The sequence below is a fragment of the Lepidochelys olivacea genome (assembly GCF_965140295.1).
Source record: "Lepidochelys olivacea isolate rLepOli2 genome assembly, chromosome: 3".
NCBI classification, from domain to species: Eukaryota; Metazoa; Chordata; order Testudines; family Cheloniidae; genus Lepidochelys; species Lepidochelys olivacea.
Window position 1 is genome coordinate 37,226,431 of NC_140413.1, and position 26,953 is coordinate 37,253,383.

The window sequence follows — 26,953 nt, forward strand, 5'->3', positions numbered from 1 at the left end:
GAAAAAAGCACATCCCTCACAGAAAGGCCATACATATCCCTGTCAGATTTCAAGTGCCTGCTCCAAAGCATGGCACTAGAACTATTCAAAAAAGATCTCCAGGGACAATAAAGCATTTTAACATAGGCCAAAACAACATATTTTCCCATAGCTTCATGCTTGGAAGTGGCTGCACTATTCTGCCTAAAATTTTCTTTAAAGAAAATTTAGCCGGAGGAAAATGGAAAATTTCAGCCCAGTGGTTAAAGTTTGGCAAAGTAACAAGCAACTGAAAAGAAGTTCTTATAATGGGAAGTGTTGGGGAAATAGGTAGTGGTATGAGCCCCATCTATCATTCTTGTTCTGAATTTTTTGTGTGCAAATAATAGGATGAGTAGTTTATTTGAAAAAGTTTTCCTGTTTTTAGTGCCATAATAAAGACTCAGTTGTATCTGCAGCTCTTATTGCATTCATTCAGCTAAGTTGTTGTAGTATGTGATTTTGAACTATGCCTTTGTAATTTTCTTTATTGTACAAACATAAAATACTTTCACATTTTTTCATTGTGTCCATGTAACATCATTTTAGTTACCCCTGTGTTTGCTAACGTTCCGAGTGATATGACAGTAGAAGTTGGCATAAACGTTCAGATTCCATGCAGTTCTCAAGGAGAGCCTGAGCCAGTAATAACATGGAATAAGGTAATAAATCTTTGTCAGATTGCTTTAGAGTGCAGTGGCTTTTTCAGATTTCACCACCGTTAAATCAGGCTTTATTAGGTGCGCTGTGGCTGATTGTTGCTTGTTCTGTGTCTAACCTCAAATGACATCAGCGGCTGCCGAGGGTGTTCAGAGTGTAGGTACTTAACCTGAGAATTCTACGTGACAGTGACACAGCTTTTGCCCAGGGGCTGTGCCACCGAAGTACTGTAGTGTAGATGCTTCTTACCATTGGAGAAGGGGTTTTTCCATTGATGTAGGCAATCAGCCTCTCCAAGAGGTGATAGCTGGTTTGATGGAAGAATTCCATCAACCTAGCTGCATCTACAATGGTGGGTAGGGTGACCTAAGGACACTGCACAGGGTGTGAAATTTTTCACATCCCTGAGTGATGTACCTAGGTTGATCTAAGTTTTGGGAATAGAGCAGGCCTATGGAGCACCTCTAATACAGGAACTGTGCCTAAAATTCACATTCCAGGTTTGAAAAAGGATGTTCAAAGTTATTGCAAAGGCTTTTCTATTTCAGTTTTGTGCAGCTCTGAAAATTACAAGTCTATGTCAAGAATAGGATAAGGACTCCTTGCAGACATTTTTGCTGGCATTGCAGAGGCCCAAGACAGTACTGTAGCTTCAACCATGAGAGTGGTTGGTGACTCATGGTGAAGTTGTTGAATTGTACCTTTCTGTCTGTGCTTGTTTGACAAATATTTTTTAAAATATTTTCTGTATATGAGAGTATCTTAATGGAAAAAATCTCACACAGAAATGTTATGCTAAACAAATGAAAACTAACGCAAGCAAGAAAGATCAGGCAGGCCTCCCACTCAGTCTTTGATTTCCACTGTGGTCTTAACCATTGCAGGAATCTGACAACCGCGGGTGATCCTATGTAGCATGCTACACTGCCCTAGTGTCCAATGACACGTGTTAAGAATAAAGCGCCAACATGAATCTTGAATTTCCTTGATTCTCATACCACTATAATGCTTTTTTATTGTTTCATAACAAGTCTCCCCACACGCCACAACTTTCAAAAACATGTTTTTTGTAAATGACTGCAGATACATAACACATGGATGAGATGAATATCACTTTCAATTAGGACTCACTGCATTTTGATTGCCTTATTCTTGACAGTTCTTTGGCCTCCTTTTCTTCCTTGGATTTGTGTGGTTTTGCTTTTTGTTCTTTAGTTGCATGTGCTAACCTTGTTTTGTTTCCCATTCTTTCTATCAATGATTAATTGATTTCTTTTGGTAGTTGACTTTCCTGATGCTTAATGGGTTGGCCTTTTGCCACCTATGTTTCATATGATGATTGTGTATCTGGGTTGGTTGGCTTCTAATTTTTTAATTATTTTGCATTGTATTTTTTTCTTGATCTCTTGCAGCAAGCACTTCCATACATTTTTAAATAAAAATAAATTATTCAAAATTTGATTGACTCTTTTAGCTTAATGTTCATTGTATATCCTGCAGGGAACAGTGTCTGCTTTCCCATCTCATTTTGGCAAGAGCCAGGGAGCCCTCATTACCACTATGCCTTGCTCCCTACCCCTTTCTGGTGGTTGAAAAGCCCAGTAGCCTTTACTTTATTAAAAAATAAAACCTCTGCTGAATCCTGCCATTGTTGCTGTATTCACACTCGACTGCAATCTGAATCTTCCGTGATTTTTATGTTCCAGAGTACACTGCATTGCACATCTGAAAACTAATCTACAATTAGTAATCTACAATAAGAACATAAGAATGGTCATACTGGATCAGACCAATGGTCCATCCAGCCCAGTATCCTGTCTACTGACAATGGCCAATGTCAGGTGCCCCAGAAGGAGTGAACCTAACAGGTGGTAATCAAGTGATCTCTCTCCTTCCATCCATCTCCACCCCCTGACAAACAGAGGCTAGGGACACCATTCCGTACCCACCCTGGCTAATAGCCATTAATGGACTTAACCTCCATGAATTTATCCAGTTCTCTTTTAAACCCTGTTATAGTCCTTGCCTTCACAACCCCCTCAGGCAAGGAGTCCCACAGGTTGACTGTGCGCTGAGTGAAGAAGAACTTCCTTTTATTTGTTTTAAACCTGCTGTCCATTAATTTCATTTGGTGGCTCCTAGTCCTTGTATTATGAGAACAAGTAAATAACTTTTCCTTGTTCTCTTTCTCCACACCACTCATGACTTTATATACCTCTATCATATCCCCCCTTAGTCTCCTCTTTTCCAAGCTGAAAAGTCTTAGCCTCTTTAATCTCTCTTCATACGGGACCCTTTCCAAACCCCTAATCATTTTAGTTGCCCTTTTCTGAACCTTTTCTAATGCCAGTATATCTTTTTTGGGATGAGGGGACCATGTCTGTATGCAATATTCAAGATGTGGGCGTACCATGGATTTATATAAGGGCAATAAGATCTTCTCCGTCTTATTCTCTATCCCTTTTTAAATGATTCCTACATCCCGTTTGCTTTTTTGACTGCCGCTGCACACTGCATGGACGTCTACAGAGAACTATCCACAATGACTCCAAGATCTTTCTCCTGATGAGTTGTAGCTAAATTAGCCCCCATCATATTGTATGTATAGTTGGAGGTTTTTTTTTCCAATATGGATTACTTTACAGTTATCCACATTAAATTTCATTTGCCATTTTGTTGTCCAATCATTTAGTTTTGTGAGATCTTTTTGAAGTACTTCACAGTCTGCTTTGGTCTTAACTATCTTGAGCAGTTTAGTATTGTCTGCAAACTTTGCCACCTCACTGTTTACCCCTTTCTCCAGATCATTTATGCGTAGGTTGAATAGGATTGGTCCTAGGACCGACCCTTGGGGAACACCACCTGTTACCCCTCTCCGTTCTTAAAATTTACCATTTATTCCTATCTTTTGTTCCCTGTCTTTTAACCAGTTCTCAATCAATGAAAGGATCTTCTCTCTTATTCCATGGCAACTTAATTTATGTAAGAGCCTTTGGTGAGGGACCTTGTCAAAGGCTTTATGGAAATCTAAGTACACTGTGTCCACTGGATCCCCCTTGTCCACATGTTTGTTTGACCCACCTCAAAGAACTCTAATAGATTAGTAAGACTTGGTCTCCCTTTACAGAAACCATGTTGACTTTTGTGCAACAATTTGTGTTCTTCTATGTGTCTGACAATTTTATTCTTTACTATTGTTTCAACTAATTTGCCCGGTACTGACGTTAGACTTACCGGTCTGTAATTTCCAGGATCACCTCTAGAGCCCTTCTTAAATATTGGCGTTACATTAGCTATCATCCAGTCATTGGGTACAGTAGCTGATTTAAAGGACAGGTTACAAACCATAGTTAATGGTTCCGCAATTTCACATTTGAGTTCTTTCAGAACTCTTGGGTGAATGCCATCTGGTCCCGGTGACTTGTTACTGTTAAGTTTCTCAATTCATTGCAAAACCTCCTCTAGTGACACTTCAGTCTGTGACAATTCCTGAGATTTGTCACCTACAAAAGATGGCTCAGGTTTGGGAATCTCCCTAATATTCTCAGCCGTGAAGACTGAAGCAAATAATACATTTAGTTTCTCTGCAATGACTTTATCGTCTTTAAGTGCTCCTTTTGTATCTCGATCATCCAGGGGCTGGTTGTTTATCAGGCTTCCTGCTTCTGATGTACTTAAACATTTTGTTGTTACCTTTTGAGTTTTTGGCTAGCTGTTCTTCAAACTTTGGCTTTTCTTATTATATTTTTACATTTAATTTGGCAGTGTTTATGCTCCTTTCTATTTACCTCACTAGGATTTGACTTCCCCTTTTTAAAAGATGCCTTTTTATCTCTCACTGCTTCTTTTAATGGTTGTTAAGCCACGGTGGCTCTTTTTTAGTTTTTACTGTGTTTTTTAATTTGGGGTATACATTTAAGTTGAGCCTCTATTATGGTGTCTTTGACAAGTGTCCATGCAGCTTGTAGGGATTTCACTCTAGTCACTGTACCTTTTAATTTCTGTTTAACTAACCTCTTCATTTTTGCATAGTTCCCCTTTCTGAAATTAAATGCCACAGTGTTGGGCTGTTGAGGTGTTCTTCCCACCACAGGAATGTTAAATGTTATTATATTATGGTCACTATTTCCAAGTGGTCCTGTTATAGTTACCTCTTGGACCAGATCCTGTGCTCCACTCAGGACTAGAAAGAGAGTTGCCTGTCTCCTTGTGAGTTCCTGTACCAGCTGCTCCAAGAAGCAGTCATTTAAAGTAAAGAGAAATTTTGTCTCTGCATTTCATCCTGAGGTGATATGTACCCAGTCAATATGGGGATAATTGAAATCCCTCACTATTATTGAGTTTTTTTTATTTTGATAGCCTCTCTAAACTCCCTTAGCATTTCAGCATCGCTATCACTGTCCTGGTCAGGTGGTCGATAATAGATCCCTACTGTTATATTCTTCTTACAGCATGGAATTACTGTCCATTAAGATTCTGTGGAACATGTGGATTCATTTAAGATTTGTATTTCATTTGATTCTACATTTTCTTTCACATATAGTGCCACCTCGCCCACCCTCCTGCGTGACCTGTTCTGTCCTTCGGATATATTTTGTACCCCGGAATGATTGTGTCCCATTGATTGTCCTCACTCCACCAGGTTTCTGTGATGTCTATTATATCAATATCCTCCTTAACACGAGGCACTCTAGTTCACCCATCTTATTATTTAGACTTCTAGCATTTGTGTACAAGCATGTTAAAAACTTGTCACTGTTTATTTGTCTGCCCTTTTCTGATGTGTCAGATCATTTGTGAATGTTTCTCATCTGATCTGGCCCATACTTAGTCCTCTTTCATCCCCTCCTCCTGACTAAAACCTAGAGAATCTCTATAAATAGACTCTCCTCTAGGAGAAGTCTCTGTCTGATCCACGTGCGCCTCTCCAGCAATCGGCTTTCCCCCAGTTCTTAGTTTAAAAACTGCTCTGCAACCTTTTTAATGTTAAGTGCCAGCCGTCTGGATCCACTTTAGTTTAGGTGGAGCCCATCCTTTCTGTATAGGCTCCCCCATCCCAAAAGTTTCCCCACTTCCAAATAAATCTAAACCCCTTCCCTCTATACCCTCGTCTCATCCACGCATTGAGACTCTGAAGCTCTGCCTGCCTACCTGACCCTGCGCATGGAACTGGAAACATTTCTGAGAATGCCACCATAGAGGTCCTGGATTTCAGTCTCTTTCCTAGCAGCCTAAATTTGGCCTCCAGGATCTCTCTCCTACCCTTCCCTACATCATTGGTACCTACCTGTACCATGACCACCGGCTCCTCCCCAGCACTACACGTAAGTCTATCTAGATGCCTTGAGAGATCCACAACCTTTGCACCAGGCAGGCAAGTTACCATACGGTTCTCCCGGTCATCACAAACCCAGCTATCTATGTTTCTAATGATTGAATGTCCCATTACTAACACCTGCCTTTTCCTAATGACTGGAGTTCCCTCCCCTGGAGAGGTAACCTCAGTGCGAGAGGATACCCCAACATCATCTGGAAGGAGGGTCCCAAATATGGGAAGGTTTCCCTCTGTTCCCGTTGACTGCTCTCCTTCTCTGGGCCTTTCATCCTCCGTAACAGCGCAGGGGCTGTCTGACTAGAGGTGGGACAAATCTACAGTGTCCTGGAAAGCCTCATCAACATACCTCTCTGCCTCCCTTAGCTTCTCCAGTTCCGCCATCCTGGCTTCCAAAACCCGTACACGGTCTCTGAGGGCCAGGAGCTCCTTGCACCGAATGCATACATATGCCACCCGCCCACATGGCAGGTAACCATACGTGCTACACTGAGTACAATAAACAGGATATCCCCCACTCTGCTGCTGGTCTTCTGCCTGCATTTCTCCTACAGCTACCTAGGTTAATGATAGGGTTTTTGTTTAAATCAAGAAGTTTTGATTATAGTGTACCTCGCCCCTCTCCCACTCCCCAACTCCCTCTCAAAACTCCCTGTTAGCGGTCCCTGTTCTCAAAGTTCCCTGGTCGCTTGCTCACTGCTTTATAAAGCCCTGGCCTTCTTGATAGCCCCGACCCCTGACTAAGGCTCAGCAATGAACAGAGGCTTCTAGATGTCAAACCTTGTTTAGAAGCTCACAGCTTCCAACTGCCGGCTACAGCACACGGTCCAATGACCACTGAGATTTCTGAAATTTAATGCATACTATAAAGTATACAGTATATTCTTGGGGGGATTCTGCAGGACTGCACATCCACAGAAAATGCTGCCCTCCCCCCCGCAGATTTCCTGTGGAAAATGGCAGGGAAGCAAAGGGAAGCCGCACGGGGTGGGTGGGGCGACCATGGGCACTTTTTTTGGTGGGGGATTTCTCCCCTCCAAACAGAAGTGAGGCATGTAGGGCACATGGGGTTCCATGCCACTGCCCACCCCCTCCCCCTTCTTTCTGCAAGCGCAGAGCTGCCCAGGTGAAGGAGGCTGAGTTTCGGCTCAACTGAGTTTGCAGCCAGATGGTCCCTTGGCTTTTGGGAGGATGATGGGCAACCTGGTGGGACAGAGATGAAGGAAGCTGTTTCTGGTGGTTATTCAGCATGACTAAGCTGGAGTTCAAATCTACGTAGGCATCTTTGGAGTCTCTTGTGGCTGAAAAATAACAGAACTCACCTACACACTTCAGATGGGAACTGTACATAGTGGAAACAAACAAATGATAGTGCACTTGACATCAGTTTCTCTCCAATAATGGAAACTGACCTGCAGCATGGTCAACCACTGCTCAGCTGAGAGGCAACAACAATGTACTTGGAAGGCACAGAACACAGGGAAATGTGTTCAGAGCTATGGCACAGGGCCCAGCGGAGAGGGTACTGAACTCCTCATTCCTGCTGAATTGTTGGCAGTATTCCCCTCCTTCCCTGTGGAATGGGTGGGGTACTCAGATCAGGCTGCAGGGCTGAGTGCCAGCAGAGGGGCTACTGGGTACCACTGCCATGAGAGGGGACTAGGCTTTCCTCTTTTCCCAGTATTAGAGGGGGGGAAAGGCGTCTGAGTGGCAGTGTTTCTGTTCTCCCTCCTCTGAGGATAATTAGCATTTGCCAAAGCATTCAGTTACAAGAGGTTGTATTCAAGTGAATATGAATGTGAATTTGTATTCAAGTGAATTCAATCCATTCCTTACAGTATATGGCCCCGCAGAGTCTTGTTTTATTATTTGTTGGGCCTGTATTTTATATGGAAAGGGCACACAACTGAGAGGATATTTTGTGCTGCTTTTTTAAGTTTGTAGACATAATAAATATATTCCGTATACTATTCTGCATGCAAACTGTCCTGTCTCAGTAGAACTGTACAGTACTGTGAGTTATGCTGCTTTTTCTTGCTAAATTTTGTTCTCTAAACTGTAAAAAAATTTTGTATGAGATTTATTAATGGATTTCTGTTGGGTTAATTTAAATGATTGACTTGGCATATAAAATTGGTACGAAATAAAGATAATCTATTACTGTTCTCAGAACAAGTTCACACTGCCAGAAGAAAAAAAAATATTCAAAATCTAAAAACAAATTTAAAATGCTAATAAAATTGCCAGAGATGATACATTTAGAATAACAGAGCATTGTGCTTTGCTGCAGGACGGAGTTCAGGTAACAGAAAGTGGAAAATTTCATGTTAGTCCGGAGGGATTTCTTACCATTCGTGATGTTGGAACAGCTGATGAAGGTCGATATGAATGTGTTGCCCGGAATACTATTGGATACTCCTCAGTTAGCATGGTGCTAAGTGTTAATGGTAAGGTTTCTAAATTATCATGGGTAGCAAGATATGAGTTAGGTCATACTATTTATACTCTTTAACATTAAAGGCATAAACATGCAGCTTCAACACCAAAGGCCAGCTTGTGAACTCCTTCCTCACCTAAGTGATTGTGTTGATTTCAGTGAAACTACTCAGGTGAATGACAGCTAACCAATGGGAGTAAGAGGTTCAAAATCTGGCCCTTGCGGAATAAGTCATCCAAAATCTCTAATATTGAAGCATCTGTGTGACTTCATAGCCTAGCATGCTTGGAGCATATTCATGATTGAAGTCCGAAAGAATGCTTTAGGTTGCAGGGGGCCACACAAGTTTCCTCTTGAGATATTTTTTGGCTCTATCTGAACTTGCTAGTTCCATGCACAAACTGACTTTTGTGATGACTAGACAGTAAATTCTCTGGCATTTTTAAAGGTAGATCTACAATGACTAATTGGAAAATAGTTTGCTGCCACAAAGAATTCCTAAAAGTCTTAATTGTTTATAAGAAGCCAGTATAAGAACAAATTACTTGGTAAAAATATAAATAAAAATAATAGGCTGGCTGAGAGACTACCAAAATCATTTGTAATACTTCCATGCTCTTATAGAGACTAATCCCAAAGCTCTTCTTACTGATTGTACATTGAAAATTTTACACAATATAGTGTACACTTTTTTTTCCTTTAAGTAACTAATTTAAATCTAGGTAAGAATGGCACAATATCTGTGTAATATAAAATGGAAACACACTACCACATATTTTTTTTAAAATATTTGGTTATTGTTTCTTGGCCTGAGTTCTGTTTCGCTCTTGCTAACTTTTATATAAATGTTTTACTGTGCTGATTGCCCTGGCCTCTGGCACATAACATAACACAAAAAAACATGCAATGCATAAAATTATATTACATGTAATAGACAATTCAGCCTTCCTCCACCCCCCGCCCCATGTACTGCTTCATCAGTGATCCGTAGTCAAACACATTTTTGACCAAAAATAAGTGGTGTGCTCCGAGCTCCAAATGTCACGAACTTGAGCTCTGTCAGAACACCAGAGGATACAAATGGCAGAGTTGGGAGACCTTCACTGAAAAAATCTTTATTTCCAGTTAATGAGGAATGCAAATCTAGTGACAGTCTACAAAGGTATCAGCTGATCTCAGCCACCATGGTGATGCATAGAGAGAAAGTTCCTTAAGTTAGTCAGGTCTTAAATGTAACCTTGAATTGCCCCATAACAAATCAGAAGCCAGTGCCATTCACATAGTGCAGATGTAATGTACTAATTCTAACCAGCTCCGATAAGCAGTAGCCACAATGTTCTTCAGTGTAACTGAATAATATCATCATCAGACGAAACCCACTGAAGTAGTTCAACCTTGAGGTGATAAAGCCACGGTTAAGTCTGGCAATTTTCCCCCATGAACAAGGAAGGATGTCTACCTAATCATCTGAACAAACAAGGTTTAAGCCACTTGTATTACCTGAGAATCCAGTGAAATGTGGCCACGTGGCACTGCACAATAATTTAGGACTAGAAGTGAAGAATATTATGCTATATGAACTATACAATATTTAACTGATACTTAATCTCAGTTCTTCTTCTGTGTCCAGGGCCACCCAGAGGTGAGTGCAAAAGAGGCAATTTGCCCTGGGCCCCTGTTTAAGATGGCCCCCAAACTGAGTGGTATTGTGACCTGGCACTGGGGGTCACAGCACCACTCACTCAAATTTGGCCTGGCTGCCCCTCTGTCATGATGGACGGAGGAGTGACTGGACCAAACATGAGTGGAGCTGTGACTCTGTGCTCTAGGTTGCAATGCCCAGAGCAAGGAATTGGGCCCAGTATTGCAGGACAGGAGCTGCTACTACAGGGTGAATGCAGAGCTGGCTCACTATCCAACCCCGAACCTCTTTCTGGGGCCTCCCGTTAGTGGTAATTTTATTTTATTTTATTTTATTTTAAAAGGATGGGGGGCCTCCGTTTCAGATTCTGCCTGAGGCCTCTGTGTGGCCCTTCCTATGTCACAATATCCACAAAACCATAGCCAACAAAATTCTCTTCACCTCAATGTCGCACAGACTCAGACTGCGGTCTCTGACTATTTTCAAAGCATGATGCAAATCAAACTTTCTTACAAACTTCCCCTCATAAACAAAGCTCACAGAGCAATCTGGTATAATTTCTGGGAGATCTTTCTCCATTGTGTCCTACCCCAGATTGCAACTTTCTAAAAACTTTGGCTTAAATTTAAGGCAGGATACAATGGGGATAGAGTTTATTAATTTAAAAAACTATATTTGAAAAATTTGAACCTGCTCTTTAAAGATTAAAACACCAAAAAAAACCTCGTTGCTTGAGCTACTTTTGTAGGACCCCCATAAGTCTTCCCCCACCTTTTGAAAACATTGAGACTCTCGGTCTTTGAATGGTAAACTTGCTTACCATATCAGTCTAACAAGTGAGCGATTGGTAGTGAATATTTAAAACAAAAATAAAGTAATGCAAAAATGTCTTTAGATATCCGACCATTGCTTCCATTGTTTAGATCCTGTCATGGGTTGCTCTACTCACCGCTGGATGGTGCCGCCTCCTGGCGGTTCTGGAGATTAGCTTGGTCAGGCCGACGCCCCTTCCAGCAGTTACACCCCATCAGTTTCACCTTTGCAGCTGTTCTCTCACTCCATCAACCATAACCTTCTCTTTGTGAGTCAGCCCTCCAGCCTTCCGGGGGAGAGGGGGAAAGAGACAAGATGTGTATCAAAGTTCCTGCTCTCCAGTAATCTCAGGCAGTCTTTCACTTCACTGCCTCACAGTGCCTTTCCCACTAGCTGGCAGGGGAATCCCGGGCCCACCTGCTACTCTGGGGTCCAGCTAAGGGACCCTCTACACAGCAGCCAAGGTCCATTCCCTGCACATTGCTGCCTTTCCCTGAGCCACTTCCATACCTCCTGGCCCTCCCCACTTCTCTGGGTTTGCCAATCTCTTCACTCCCTGGCTTGTGTTTGCCAGAAGCTAGGAATGGGTGATGGGGGATGGATCACTTGATGATTACCTGGTCTCTTCATTCTCTCTGGGGCACCTGGCATTGGCCACTGCCGGAAGACAGGATACAGGGCTAGATGGACCTTTGGTTTGACCCAGTATGGCTGTTCTTATGTTCTCCCTGCTCCCAGGTAGTAACTTTAGGCAACTTGTCTCTGCAGCCTCTTAAACACAACTCCTTTCTCCCAGGGAGTAACTGCAACCTTCTCCCTGCCAGCCCTTTTGCTTCCAATTTCCTGTCTTTTGTAGAAACCCGCCTGTCCCTTGCAAGTGAGCTTCTCTCTAATTAACTGCCTTCAGATTAAAGCTCCACTGTTTGCAGCCTAATTAGCTGATTGGGCCCACCTGGTCTAATTCAGCTCCTGCAGGGCTGGTGTGAGGAGCTACACACCCCATCACAGATCCCAAAAATTATTTTTCCAAGCGTGTTTATCACTACTCAGAAAGACCACTCTACTGGAGCTGTAATAGAACCGGTCGCTGAGCTTCCAGTTATGCAAAAGTAGTGAAACCTTCCTCTGAAGAGTGCACTGGGTGTTTTAAAAAGCACATTGGAGAAAAATATTACTGTAAAGTAAAACTTTCATGTCAAACTAACGAGAGCAAGGATGTTCAGAGTTAAAGCTGGTTTTGTATATTCACCCATCCCATTCTGGCGTATTGGCTGTGGTCTCAAAGTTACAGTGCTGTTACTTTATTAATAAAATACTTTTCACTTGTATAGCATCTTCATTTGAAGATCTCAAAGCTCTTTACAAACATTAAGCCTCATAGCAACCATGTGAGGTAGGTAATGATCAAAGAGATTATGTACCCACTGCAAACCTGCCTCTTTCCCCCCCCACCCTTACCCCCATTCCGTCAATGTCACTTTACCAACCACTCTGGGGAATCTTTCGGTATTGCTACTGGATCTGGTGGCCCCCGACACAGGGTAGGAGAGAGGCACTAAGGGGTAGATTGTATGAACCCAGCTGCACTTCAACAGCAGCAGTGGCTGACCAAACATTTCGTAAAAAGGTAGTTTCATGGACCCATGAGATCTTGCATTGCTAGTATTATGAAGATTTGTGGTCTATGAGCTTGTGATCTTTGTCCTACTTTTCGGAGGTTAGATAATGCTGAAAATAAAACAAAGATTTAAGGCCCCCAAAGTGGTCTCTCTTGCTTCCTAGAGAGATCCCAAGATTATAACCATGAACAAGTCCTCATAGCTACTTGGGAATCTCTAACAGCTTTTTAGGAAAAGCCTCTTTGAACTTATGTAATACAGCTATACATGTTCTAAAATTAAAAATGAAGCCTATAAATGTGGGGCTTTTGACTGTCGTGTTTCATGTTATCCACTTAAACCCATATACTTGGGGCCCAATCCAATATCCATTGAAATAAATGGGAATGTTTCCATAGACTTTAGTGGATGCTGGTTAGGCTTTTGGTTGCAACTTTTAAGCTGCTTATATGCTGCACCACAAGCAGAAGCTGAGCTAGAATATTGAGTTCACTTTTTTGCTTTGGTCATGGTTGTATAACAATTGTAAGACTACTTAACAGTTACTTAAATAGTTTTATTTATTTTTCACACACTGTCTTATTTTTACAGTAGTTTCATTTTAATTGAACACTTATTTGTAACTGGCATTTAAAAACAAAACAAAACTTAATTCTGCAGGGATGTAAATGTGTTTCAGTAGAGTTCCCAAATGATTAGTCATTTTAAATTTGGAGTAAGTAAAACTTAAGGAAATGTGGTTTTCTTTGTGAAACTGAAATGATGTAGTGTCTAGACATTGCTTTATATGAGTAACTTTTTTGTGTGCAGTAATGTTTGTAGTAATATGCAACTTCATGTTTTTCTAGTTCCTAATGTCAGTCGAAATGGAGATCCATTTGTAGCAACATCAATCGTTGAAGCAATTGCAACTGTTGACAGAGCTATAAATTCAACACGTACACATTTGTTTGACAGGTATCATGTACTTTGGGTTTTTTTTATGGGGAAGTCAAAATTAATTTTGGATATACTGAAAGAAATGCTACAATCAGTAAACCTATTTGACTACAGTACTATTACACATCTGAAAGATGAGACGATATAATGGTTTTAAATAACAAACTTCAGCATCTGGTTGATTAGTTTCTGGAGTGCTAGCAATTTAGCAAGAAACCCATGTTTTTAAATGAAAACTGCACTAAGTGCCACTGACAAACAAATTTGGCTAATAGGACTTGAATAGTTATTTCAACTATTTGGGGGGAAACAGCATGTTTAAAAAGCTTGGTTTTATTCAAAAGCCTACTGGTATTTTAATGTTGGATCTAATGCATTTTAATACAAATTTAATCTATTTGCATGTTTAAATATGTTTTTCAGTCATCTTGTATTAAATGTAGATATTTATTTTTATTTATTTTTGCTTTCCATTTTGGGATGAGTAACAAAGGTATAGTCAATCACGTCTAGTGATATCTTAAGTTGCAGAAACTTTTTAAACCATTTGTAGTCTTATAGCACTTGTGTATACACTTACTATTTTTCAATTATCTGTTAGTCGTCCTCGTTCTCCAAATGATTTGCTAGCCTTATTTCGATACCCAAGAGATCCTTACACTGTTGAGCAAGCAAGAGCTGGAGAAATATTTGAAAGGACATTGCAGTTAATTCAAGATCATGTACAAGATGGTTTAATGGTTGACCTAAATGGAACAAGTCAGTACCTTTTTCTTTACTTTCTGTGTTTTGTAGTGTATAAGTCATTTCAATTCATTATGCTTCAAGGAGTATTAATTTTAAAAGCTCTGTGCCCCACTGTGCAGCTATTACTCTTGTTGAAGTCATTGTGGCTCCTTGAGTGTGCAAGAGCTCACCAACGTGAATAAAGATTAGGTCCTTGATTCACACATTGCTATATTTTGATGTAACTTGTCTGTCTGAGATGTGCTGGTACATTATTTTAATTCTTCACTATTTGACATACTAAGGAAAAAAATGCTGCCGTCAAATTCTTCCCTCAGTTAAAAGAAATGCAACTGAATGAAGTACATGGAGTTGCATAGGTGTTAACAAAGGGGTGAATTTGGCTAATAGTTTCTTAGAAGAATTAGAATTTTTCCGTATGTACTGTTAAGACAGTATTCGTATTGGTTATTGCATCAAAAGAAAACATGGGAATCCCTGTTTGTCTTATCACAGAGAGGATATAATCAAACAGCAAAGATTTGTGCACTGTTTTTGATCACTTTACAGAACAGTATTTCTGCATTTTCTGTACCAGTTTTCCTGCAGTAATTGTTACTTGTTCTTAAAGCAGAGTATAGTATCAAACTAAGCTACAACAGTTTCCTGGGAGTCTGTTCTCAAATTTAATTTGCTATTAAGAAATATGTTTTTTGTTGTTTTTTATAAATAGTAAGAAAAAAGTAAAGTTTAATATTTCTGCTCATTAACTGCTCAACTCAGAAGTTAGAATTCTAATGCCCAGCCTGAAAATTTAGAGCTAATCACACTTGCAAAGAGAACTGTAAGCTAATTGTTCTGCCGTGCCTATAAGTTCTTGCTTTTGGCAGTTGAAATGTAATGTGTCAGTGTGTGAGACTTATGACTAAAGCCTTTGGAAATAATGATGGAGTTTTAGGAGAGATGCTGAGGTGTGGCAGGTAGCCAAATGTTACAGCTAGACTGGAATCTGAGGAAATATTTTAACTTATAAATACTACTTTTGATGTTTATAATTGAGAATTTCACTGTAACTTCCTAAAACTTTAACTGTGACCCTGAATTAGGCAAATATGTACAAGGCCAAAGACTGTAAGCTTAGTAGAATTAAACCACTATAAGATTTGTTAGTAAAAATGGACAGTTACTCATAATGCTGAGCAAACAATTTGCAAGGAATAATTTGTCTCACAAATTTGACTTCTTATTTGACTACAGAACATCCACAAACAGATCATAATTTCATTGAGTTTGCTGCTAATCATTCAGAATCGTTTGACATTTTCTTCAATATTTTTAACTACAAATTGCAAGTATTTAAATCTTAACATTTGAGAAATTGCAGTTTATTAGGATAATCACAGGGTTATTTTGTTTGTTCTATGGTTGGATGCAAGTATTTGTAGTATAAATACTAGTGCATCCAAATCTAACATTCTTTTTTCATGAATACTCATGTATGAAACACTGAAATTTAATTTTTATCAACTTTAATGCTAGTAAAAACAATCATTCTAATGTTCGCTGAAAGTGAATACAATAGGATCATGAGCATGTCCAAAGTGAATTCATTTAAAAAGTCAAGCTAATTATCTCAGACAACATTTTATAGTGTTGAAAACTATTCACAACCAGAGCTGGCTTTTGGTCCCTGCAAAATCCACAGCCATGGCCCCAGGATTTCGCAAAACTAGAAATGTAAAGAGAATCTGTTTTCATTTAAACACCCTCCCCCTAAATTTCTAACCCTAGTCCTTGCACTTGCTTGGTTTGTGTTTTCAAAGCTAACAAATGTAAGCTGCTACTAAAGTTGAAAAGAACAAGTGGATGGGTCCCACTTTTGTAGCAGAAAAATTGGGGGAACCTAACAATTGCCGATCTATGAACTTTTGACTAAATGAAACTATTAAATTTCAGCTGTATCCCAAAGAATTCTCTTGCTATCACTTCAGAAAAAAATCTTAAACCAGGCTTATATATAGCGGTGTGGTAATGGACAGGAATGTGTTACATTTGGAGTATGTGGCAAAAATTATTTTTTCAGGCCAGCTTGTCCAAAAACGTGGAAGTTTGGTTCTGCTCACACCCTTGTTCCAGAAATTTTGATGGAAACCAGGATTACCACAGCATACAATCATTTATCTCAACTGCACACAAGTAAAGAGCAAAAGGAAAGAGAGATTCAGAAAACTATAATAAATGAAGATAACTTAGAAAGGTGTGTTACTGAAAGGGAGACTTGATTACAAGGACAGGCATTGGAGCAGCAGAGCCACAACATCCTCATCTTAAAGTGTTAAAAATCCTCAAAACAGTGTACTGTGTTCTGTTCTTTAGTAGCCAGTAATGATTCTGCACCATGGTGTGCAGTGTTTCAGAGACCAGAGTAGTCCTGAAAATATTATTTGTAGGGCAGCTAGTTGACACCTACTCTTTGAATTTTTCATTCAGATCATATGTAGCATTATTCTTGAATGATTACCATTTACTTGTGCATGCTGTTAGCCTATGTAAACATTTTATTTTATTACAGTTAACCTCATCCTTCCTCCCGTCTTCCTACCTATTGTTTGTTACACTCACTTGTCTTTTGATGAAATTAAGGACCACAACTACCAATGTGTTTTATGGTTCCTAGCACAATGGGGCACTTGTATTCTGAGTAGGGTGGAGAGTGTGTGTGTCTTTTTTATATTGCTATAATATTTATATAACCTATAAAACAATACATAATAGTAAGAAATATATTTTGAAGTGATCAAAAGCTTGTATAAGATAACAGAGTTCTGAGAGTAGAAAAGCTTCAACTGATATTAGTTTTGGGCCACATTTTCAAATGTTCTCAGTATCTAGTTATGACCAGATTTTCAGAAGAGCTCATCTCCCATTTAGGCACCTAAATGAAGTGGGCAGATTTTCAAATTATTCTCAATGGCAGATGTTTTGTGTTGAGTACTTTCCAGAATCTGCCTGTTTCATTTAGGTGGCTAAGTGGGAGATGAGATCTTTTGAAAAGCTTTGTATCATTGTTGTCATGAAAATTATTTTTCCTTTGAATTTGTCCAAGGGTGTGTGGGATTTTTTAAAATCAAAAGATGATAAAATTATGTCTAGTATATTTGTAATTTTGCATCCAAAATCTGATAAGTCCTTAATTTTCCCTATGCTTCTGTTCTGTTTCAGGCTATCACTATAACGATCTTGTATCTCCACAATACTTGAACCTGATAGCTAATCTGTCAGGCTGCACAGCCCATAGACGAGTGAATAACTGCTCAGATATGTGCTTTCACCAGAAATACAGGACACATGATGGAACTTGCAATAACCTGCAGCATCCGATGTGGGGAGCCTCTTTGACAGCCTTTGAACGTTTGTTAAAGTCAGTCTATGAAAATGGATTTAATTTGCCTAGGGGCATTGGACCTAATAGACACTATAATGGATACACGCTCCCCATGCCTCGCTTGGTTTCAACATCTCTAATAGGAACTGAAACAATAACCCCTGATGATCAGTTTACTCACATGCTAATGCAATGGGGTCAGTTCCTTGATCATGACCTTGACTCTACAGTTGCTGCTCTTAGTGAAGCCAGGTTTTCTGATGGTCAGCACTGCAGTTCAGTTTGTACCAACGATCCTCCATGTTTCTCAATCATGGTACCACCAAATGACCCCCGAGTTAGAAATGGTGCACGGTGCATGTTTTTTGTACGCTCCAGTCCTGTTTGTGGAAGTGGCATGACATCTCTTCTGATGAATTCTGTTTACCCACGAGAACAGATTAACCAGCTGACTTCGTATATTGATGCATCCAATGTGTATGGCAGTTCAGACCACGAGTCACAAGAAATCAGAGACTTGGCAAGTCAAAGGGGTCTTCTGAGACAGGGCATTGTACAGAGATCTGGCAAGCCGCTTCTTCCATTTGCTACTGGCCCACCAACAGAATGCATGAGAGATGAAAATGAGAGCCCCATTCCTTGCTTCTTAGCTGGGGATCATCGTGCTAATGAGCAACTGGGTCTCACCAGTATGCATACATTGTGGTTTAGGGAACACAACAGAATTGCTACAGAGTTACTGAAACTCAACCCACACTGGGATGGGGACACAATATATCATGAAACACGCAAAATTGTTGGTGCAGAAGTGCAACATATAACATACAACCATTGGCTACCTAAGATCTTTGGAGAGGTAGGCATGAAGATGCTTGGCGAATATAAAGGTTATGATCCCAATGTTAATTCTGGCATAACTAATGAGTTTGCAACTGCCGCTTTTAGGTTTGGTCACACACTTATCAATCCCTTACTCTATCGGCTGGATGAAAACTTTGAACCTATTCTACAAGGCCATATACCTCTTCATAAGGCATTCTTCTCTCCCTTTCGGATTGTAAATGAAGGAGGCATTGATCCACTTTTAAGGGGATTGTTTGGTGTTGCTGGTAAGATGCGAGTACCATCACAGTTACTCAATACAGAATTAACAGAGAGACTATTCTCCATGGCACGTACCGTGGCTTTAGATCTGGCAGCTATGAATATTCAGAGAGGCAGAGATCATGGAATTCCTCCCTACCATGATTTTAGAGTTTACTGTAATCTTTCTTCAGCTCATACTTTTGAAGATCTGAAAAACGAAATGAGGAATCCTGAAATCAGGGAGAAACTTAGCAGGTGAGCTTGAGGTGAAGGTGAACTGTTAAAAATTCAAATATACTTTTATATCTAAATGTGCATGTGAAAATAATAGTTATTTAAATGTCTAACCTAGAAGGAAGTATTTGTTAGGAAAGGGATAAAGGAATCTCCAAAAGACTTCCTGCCAACATCAGGAGATATATATAGGGGGCTCAGGGTTCCCCAATACCTGCATAAGCTACAGAATGTCTTTTCCCCAGTGAGACTTATAGAGATCTGATTTCTCCACTCCACCAGGAAGAGAATGCTCAAGGTGATTTAATACCACAGTCATTTTTGCTGTGAATAGTTCATATCCATTACCCTTATTTTTGTCATAATACTGAATGCTTTTATAAATGTATAATTTTAACATAACTGTTTGTGTTTCTCTTGTTATAGGCTCTATGGTTCACCTCTGAACATAGATTTATTTCCTGCTCTTATGGTAGAAGATTTAGTTCCTGGTAGCCGATTGGGGCCAAGTTTGATGTGTCTATTGAATACACAGTTTAAACGTCTTCGAGATGGAGACAGGTAAAGCCAAAATGTCCGTGGAAAACTTAAGTGATTTTAGAATAGATTTATTTATTTTTTTTTAATTGTTGAATGACTTTTTTCAAATGCAAACTCTGTTTTCTTTTTTTTTTTTATGATCTGAATATAGAAATGAAAGAGATAAAAAGCTGATTTTATAGTTTGTCAAAGCAGCTGAAATAACAGCTATGCTTAGTTATTTTTAAGGCCTGTTATCTTTTATGGTGAAAATAGCATATAAAGCTCCAAAAGACAGTACAGAGTAGCTGACTGAGCAGGGGACTGGGACCCAGGAACTCCTGACTTTCCTATTTCTGACATTGTTTGACTGCCCTTGTGCAAATTACTGTTAAAACTACTTCACTGTAAATTGAAGAAAATAATCTTTCTTCAGTGATTGTCCATGTGTATTCCACTTCTGATGCACACATGCATCCACATGCATGAGATTGGATTCTATTGGCCAGCAGTGTCCACTGGGGCCTTTCCTGCACTCTTACTGCCTATGGCTGCGAGATGGAAACCTTGCAATGTCCAGTTCTCTGCATACTGTGCAACTTTCCTAGTAGTGTGTGTGTGTGTGTGTGTGTGGCTAGTTAGCTAGTAATACTAGCATAGTTATTGTAGTGATTTTTGTTTTTTACAACCTCTTAGCTATATGTAAAAACAACAACAACAATCTTTCTATTAGTGTTTGGGATTTTTCCCACCCTAATGGGGATGAGCTGCTATGGCTGAAATTAAGCCTCTGGGCTTCAAAACTTGCCCTTCCTATGAAGCAACTATTTCATTTAATGACAGACACTCAAGGTGCCTCTTTTGTTTTGGAGAGGATTGTTTGCTTGATAGATGCTAGATCTGTTGCTTCTTCTCCAAAAGGATGTAGAAAGCAAGAGAGGCCCATCTTAAACGTTTTCGCACTCAATGTGAGCTTCCTCAGAACTGAAGGGAAAAAAAGGCCAATTAGGCCTCAGCAGGATTCCTCAGTCAGTGCTCCTTTGACCTGCTGCCCAACTCCGCTCTTAGGCTCACTCTTCAAAGAAAACTTAATCCACTGAGGCCAGCAGAGCAGCTAAGTCATGTCCTTCACTTAGTTATCTGAAAGGAGTTGGAAGGGGCATAGTTTCCACAGTAAGTACAGGCCTTGGTTACCCTCCCTGGAACCTAATAAAAGGAGGCATAGATCTCTCACTGCTCAGCCAAAGGGTAGTTCAGAGCACAAATTTGGTGCCTCTGACAACCTGGCAAAACCTGGTCCCCGAGCCCATAGGGCGCTGTCTCAGGCAGTGGTCCACATTTTGCTGGTACCAGCCTCTCAGCAGTAGTATTGATGCACACAGTGCCAGTGACTCTGGTGCTGAATCTTGCAGCACAGATGCTCCTGGCACTGACTTTCTTGGCAGCAAAGTTATTCTTGGTACTGAGTGATCTGGCAAGAAAACCTAGCTCTGCTACCACCACTAGATATAGATCTCCCTTCCCTGTGAAACCTGTGGTTCCTTGAGAAGGACATCTGGCACTGACTCACATTATACCCCAGTAAGAATGGGAAAGTGAGGAAGAACACCTGCAAATGGAGAAGCACTAGATCTCAGCAGTGATCTCCTCTTCCTCACCAGATGAAGCAGTTGTGCACTCCATGTCCATTCAGTCTGACTATTTAAAAACATTTCAGAAACTTCTGCATCACATGGCAGACACATAAATTCAAGAATTTAAAGAGGAACTAAAGTCTTTTGTAGCTGAGGGACAACTGGTAACTCATTCATCCTTGCAGGTAGCATTAGACGCATTGGACATGGCAGCACAATCAATGACACACTCCACTGCCATGCACAGGGCTTTCTGGTTGCAGCCTTTGAGAGTACTAAAGGAGGTCCAGACAACTACTGAGGTCCTCCCATTTGAAGGTTATGACTCAAAAACTGATAAAGTCCTATGCGTTGCAAAAGATTAAAGAGCTATTGTCCATTTCTTGGAGGCTACACGACAGCCCCTAAGACAGAGCAGGCCTGGTCACAAGCCACTCTAGATAAAGTTTTTTAATGTATTATTATTGAAGATACTGTCTACATCAGTAGCAAGCATGTTCCAGATGCATGGAAGAAATCAAAAACAATACTATTGATGAAGAAAGGCAATCCAGAAGAACTGAGAACTACCATCCAATTGCATTCCTCTCACAAGATCTTCACCCGTGACACACTCAGTTGGATTAAGAAGGATCTTGAAATGCACGAAAGCAGAGAACAAGCTGATTTCTGCTCAGGGTATTCAACAATTGATCACATCCACTCAATTTGGCAGCCCATTAAAAAATGCAAGGAATACAAAGTTCAATTGTGTCTTGAATTTGTCAACTACAAAAAGGCATTCGACTTGGTGGAGATTAACACTGTACTCAACGCACTCAACAATATCTGAATCAACCAGAGGTACATTGACCTGTTGGAAGAAATAAACTGCAATTGTTCGACAGAGATAAGTTTATTCAATGTCCTGTGCATTATTATTATTCATAGAGGAATCAGACAGTCACTGAAGCTGACTGAAGCTGTTTTCAGCAGTACTGGAATTGCAGTTAAATTGTATGGGGAAGAAGGAATCAGAAATGACAGAGAACAGTTAATGCATATTTTCTTCACCAACAGTTGGGTAATATTGGCAAAGGAAACAGCAGAACTGGAGAACAAATTGCAGCAACTGCAAACACTTTTGCATGATATCAGGTTGGAAGTGAACACTTTTAAGACAAAGTGGATGCGGAGCATTGTTTAGCAGGAATCATCACTGTAAACGGGAAAGTAATCAAGAAGGTCGACAAATATATTTACCTGGGTCAGCAGGTGAACAGAGACAACTCATTTGAAGTGGAAAGTAGTAGGGGGAGAAAGGCAACAAAATAAAGATATCTCTAACGGAGGATGAACTGCCCATGAAGAAAGAACTGTTTAACTCCACTGTTCTGCCAGCAATGATATATGGAGCGGAAAGCTGGTCAACAAGGAAAGTGGAGGAAGAAAAATTCACTGTCACCCAGAAAGCAATGAAAAGGCGAATGTGTAAGATATTGCTCTGTGACAACATACCAAATGAGAAGATTAGAAGGTGTCCTGAGGTGACCGATGTAGTGCAGGCGATGTACAATGCAAAGCGGAGATGGGTGGATCATATAATCCATAGGGTAGACAACAGGTGGACAACCTGCATCAGTGATTGGATCCCCAGAGACCACAAGCAACCGCTGGACAGAATGAAAACACGCTGGGCTGATCCCATGACAAAACTCTTTGGCCAGAAATGGAAGAACGTGCTCTTCCATAAAGGGAAGGGTAAACCCCTTTAAAATCCCTCCTGGCCAGAAGAAAAATCCTCTCACCTGTAAAGGGTTAAGAAGCTAAAGGTAACCTCGCTGGCACCTGACCAAAATGACCAATGAGGAGACAAGATACTTTCAAAAGCTGGGAGGAGGGAGAGAAACAAAGGGTCTGTGTCTGTCGGTATGCTGCTTTGCCGGGGACAGAACAGGAATTGAGTCTTAGAACTTTTAGTAAGTAATCTAGCTAGGTATGTGTTAGATTATGATTTCTTTAAATGGCTGAGAAAAGAGCTGTGCTGAACAGAATGACTATTCCTGTCTGTGTGTCTTTTTTGTAACTTAAGGTTTTGCCTAGAGGGATTCTCTATGTTTTGAATCTAATTACCCTGTAAGGTATCTACCATCCTGATTTTACAGAGGGGATTTCTTTACTTCTGTTAAAAGTCTTCTTGTAAGAAAACTGAATGCTTTTTCACTGTCCTCAGATCCAAGGGTTTGAGTCTGTGGTCACCTATGCAAATTGGTGAGGATTTTTACCAAACCTTCCCCAGGAAGTGGGGTGCAAGGGTTGGGAGGATTTGGGGGGGAAAGACATGTCCAAACTACGTTTCCCAGTAAACCCAGATAAAGTTTGGTGGTGGCAGTGAAAATCCAAGGGCAAAGGGTAAAATTAATTTGTACCTTGGGAAGTTTTAACCTAAGCTGGTAAAAGTAAGCTTAGGAGGTTTTCATGCAGGTCATCACATTTGTACCCTAGAGTTCAGAGTGAGGAAGGAACCTTGACAATATCCTTTGCCATGTGGCTTTGTCCCAAACAGATGCTCACAGCACATGGGCATGGGAAAGCTCTTGGAGTCCCCTGTCAACAGGCATGTCCCTGTATGTCCTGCTGACTCATAGGTGTAGCCCCTGGCTTCTCTCTGTTGGTTCACTGTACAGCTGATTGCCCTTGATGGGCCATTAAACAGGCTGGATAGTGCTGATGCCAATCTGTATGGAGAAAAGGAGTACTTGTGGCATCTTAGAGACTAACAAATTTATTTGAGCATAAGCTTTCGAGCTACAGCTCACTTCATCGGTGTCACTCAGAAAGACAGCACAAGTTTGAGGTACAGATATATCACACATATTTATAACTCATGAAACAAAGATGATACATACGTATAAACAAGATTATCATACTTAGCAAATCATAACTTTTCTACTGATACCTTCTGTCATAAATATAAAGGGAAGGGTAACCACCTTTCTGTTTACAGAACTATAAAATCCTGGCCAGAGGCAAAACCCTTTCACTTGTAAAGGGTTAAGAAGCTAGGATAACCTCGCCGGCACCTGACCAAAATGACCAATGAGGAGACAAGTTACTTTCAAAGCTGGTGGAGGGGCGGGGGGGGGGGGGGAAACAAAGGGTCTGTCTCTCTGTGTGTTGCTTTTGCCTGGAACAGAAAAGGAATGGAGTCTTAGAACCTAGTAAGTAATCTGGCTAGATATGCGTTAGATTCTGTTTTGTTTAAATGGCTGGTAAAATAGCTGTGCTGAATGGAATGTATATTCCTGTTTTTGTGTCTTTTTGTAACTTAAGGTTTTGCCTAGAGGGATTCTCTATGTTTTGAATCTGATTACCCTGTAAGGTATTTACCATCCTGACTTTACAGAGGTGATTCTTTTACTTTTTCTTTAATTAAAATTCTTCTTTTAAGAACCTGATTGTTTTTTCATTGTTCTTAAGATCCAAGGGTTTGGGTCTGTGTTCACCTATGCAAATTGGTGAGGATTTTTATCAAGCCTTCCCCAGGAAAGGGGGTGTAGGGCTTGGGGCGATATTTTGGGGGGAAGACGTCTCCAAGTGGGCTCTTTCCCTGTTCTTTGTTTAATATGCTTGGTGGTGGCAGCACAGGGTTCAAGAACAAGGCAAAGTTTGTACCTTGAGGAAGTTTTTAACCTAAGCTGGTAAGAATAAGCTTGGGGGTCTTTCATGCAGGTCCCCACATCTGTACCCTAGAGTTCAGAGTAGGGAAGGAACCTTGACATCTTCCATGGCATATCTTGTAAGATTCATTTCTATTTTGTAATATTGGTATCAATAACATTATAAATGGTCACACTTATTCCATACAGCATCACAAGGCACAAGGCCTCTTGACTGCCAAAGAGATTCACATAAATGTTCTGAAACGCAGAGCTATTTGTCTAGCTTGCAAAGCATTTCTTCCTATGTTATGGACTAACAGTTGAGGAAATGACAGACAACACAACAGCAATATTTTATGTCAACAGACAGGAAGGAATACAATTATCCCTCCTTTGCTAAGCAAGTTCATCTCTGGAATTGGTGCATTCATCAACAGATTGTACCAGTAATTCTGCTTCTATCAGACTTTCAGAATGTCCTGCTGGACCGGCCCTCTCATCTGCAAATTGCCCGCTAAAGATTTGAGCCTGCAAACCATCTTCTGCAGGTGGGGATAATCAAAAGTGTTGCTTCAGATCAGAACAAGAAATGCCAAACATTCTGTTCGACAGTGGGAGATTTGGGGAAAGGCTGAATTCAGTCTTCTTGTCAGATGTTTTCCTTATCTCATGGACTCTGAGAATAAAGTGTACCTATCCACGGATTATGTAGGTGAGGTAATATCTTTTATTGGACCAACTTCTGTTGGTGAGAGAGACTAACTTTCAAGCTTACAAAGAGCAGTGACACTTTGAGTTATTTTCCCAAACTAAAGCAGAGTAAGCTCAAAAGCTTGTCTCACCAATGGAAGTTGGTCCAATAAAAGATGTTACCTCATCCACCTTGTCTCTCTCTGTCAGTAAAAGAAGCTGTTTAGTTGAAGTCCAGAATATTTTTGCGAATAGCAGGAAGGACTCTACCAGATTGACCTGTGCACCTAAATAGAAGAGGTTCTTTATTTGGGCAACGCTATGCCACTTGTCTCCCTTAGAAGTCCCAATTCCTACTATTCTGGTCTATCTGATATGCCGAAAGCATTCAGGGCTATCCATCAGCTCCATAAGGGTACATCAAGCACCAATATCATCCTCCCATCCAAGGGGAAACTGTATTTTCTCACCCTATAGTTGCTATATTCCTTAGGGGTGTTATTTCATGTGTTTCCCACTTTCTGTGAGCTCCCTTCTTTTTGGGACCTCAATATAGTGTTAGGTTGGTTAATGGGGACCCCCTTATGAGCTGTTAGCACTTGCTTACCATATCATCTTTCTATGAAAATGACCTTTTTAGTGACTATAACATCAGCTTGAAAGGTAAAGGAGCTGCAGATCCTCACGGCTGGTCCACTTTAGACTGTGTTCCGTAAAGACAAAGTGATCCTTAGGGTTCATCATAAATGTGTTCCAAGATTGTCTTAGATTTTCATTTCAATTAGACTATTCACCTGCCATTTTTCTTTCCTTAGCCCCACTTTAACCAGGGGGAGGTCAAATTGCACACCCTTGATGTGGTTAGGACTCTTTCATAATACCTTGAAAGAACAAGAACCTTCAGGAGTTCCCTTAGGCTGTTTGTAGCATTTGAAGATTGGGTGAAAAGTCAGGCAGCATCCACTCAAAGACCGTCTAAATTGGTATCTAATTGTATTAGGGCATGTGTACATATAAACCACTACAGCAGTACCTCTGCAGCTTCGCCGCTGTAGTGCTTCAGTGAAGACACTACCTATGCCGACAGGAGGGGTTGTCCCATCGGCATAGGTAATCCACCTCCCCAAGAGGCAGTAGCTAGGTCGAAAGAAGAATTTTCCCATCGACCTAGTGCTGATTACACTGGAGGTTAGTTCAGTTTAACTGCATTGCTCAGGGGATTTTTCACACCCCTGAGCGACACAGTTATACCAGCCTAATTTCCTAGTGTAGACCAGACCTAATGTAGACATAGTGTCACAGCCTTAGATAATTCTATGACTTATTTAGATTAGAGCCTACTCCACCAGGGCTCAGGATCTTTTGTGTCTTCTGTGGGAATCATACCAATTTCAGAAATTTGTAGGGCAGCTACAATGGGGATGAGTCCACACTTTCACCCAGCTATTTTTTAGTTGAGGCCTCAAGATTTGATGTCCTCTTTGACAGAGCTTTTCCTGCAGTCTTGATTTAAATAGGGCTTCTAGCAACCTTCTCCTAATTATGAGGTCACTTTTCACTAGTCATCAGAAGTGGAAT

The 26,953-nt window shown here is 40.5% G+C and overlaps 1 protein-coding gene across 2 annotated transcripts in view; it reads left to right on the forward strand.

Annotated features, from left to right (window-relative positions):
* Positions 1–26,953, forward strand: part of PXDN (peroxidasin) — a 151,383-nt gene that overhangs the window by 90,685 nt on the left and 33,745 nt on the right. For both annotated transcript variants that reach the window (XM_084622584.1, XM_084622585.1), the window contains 6 exons: positions 568–680; positions 8,301–8,457; positions 13,370–13,478; positions 14,062–14,219; positions 17,409–18,912; positions 19,318–19,452. In XM_084622584.1, coding sequence (XP_084478710.1) covers positions 568–680; positions 8,301–8,457; positions 13,370–13,478; positions 14,062–14,219; positions 17,409–18,912; positions 19,318–19,452 — 2,176 coding nt within the window. The remainder of the gene's footprint in view (positions 1–567; positions 681–8,300; positions 8,458–13,369; positions 13,479–14,061; positions 14,220–17,408; positions 18,913–19,317; positions 19,453–26,953) is intronic.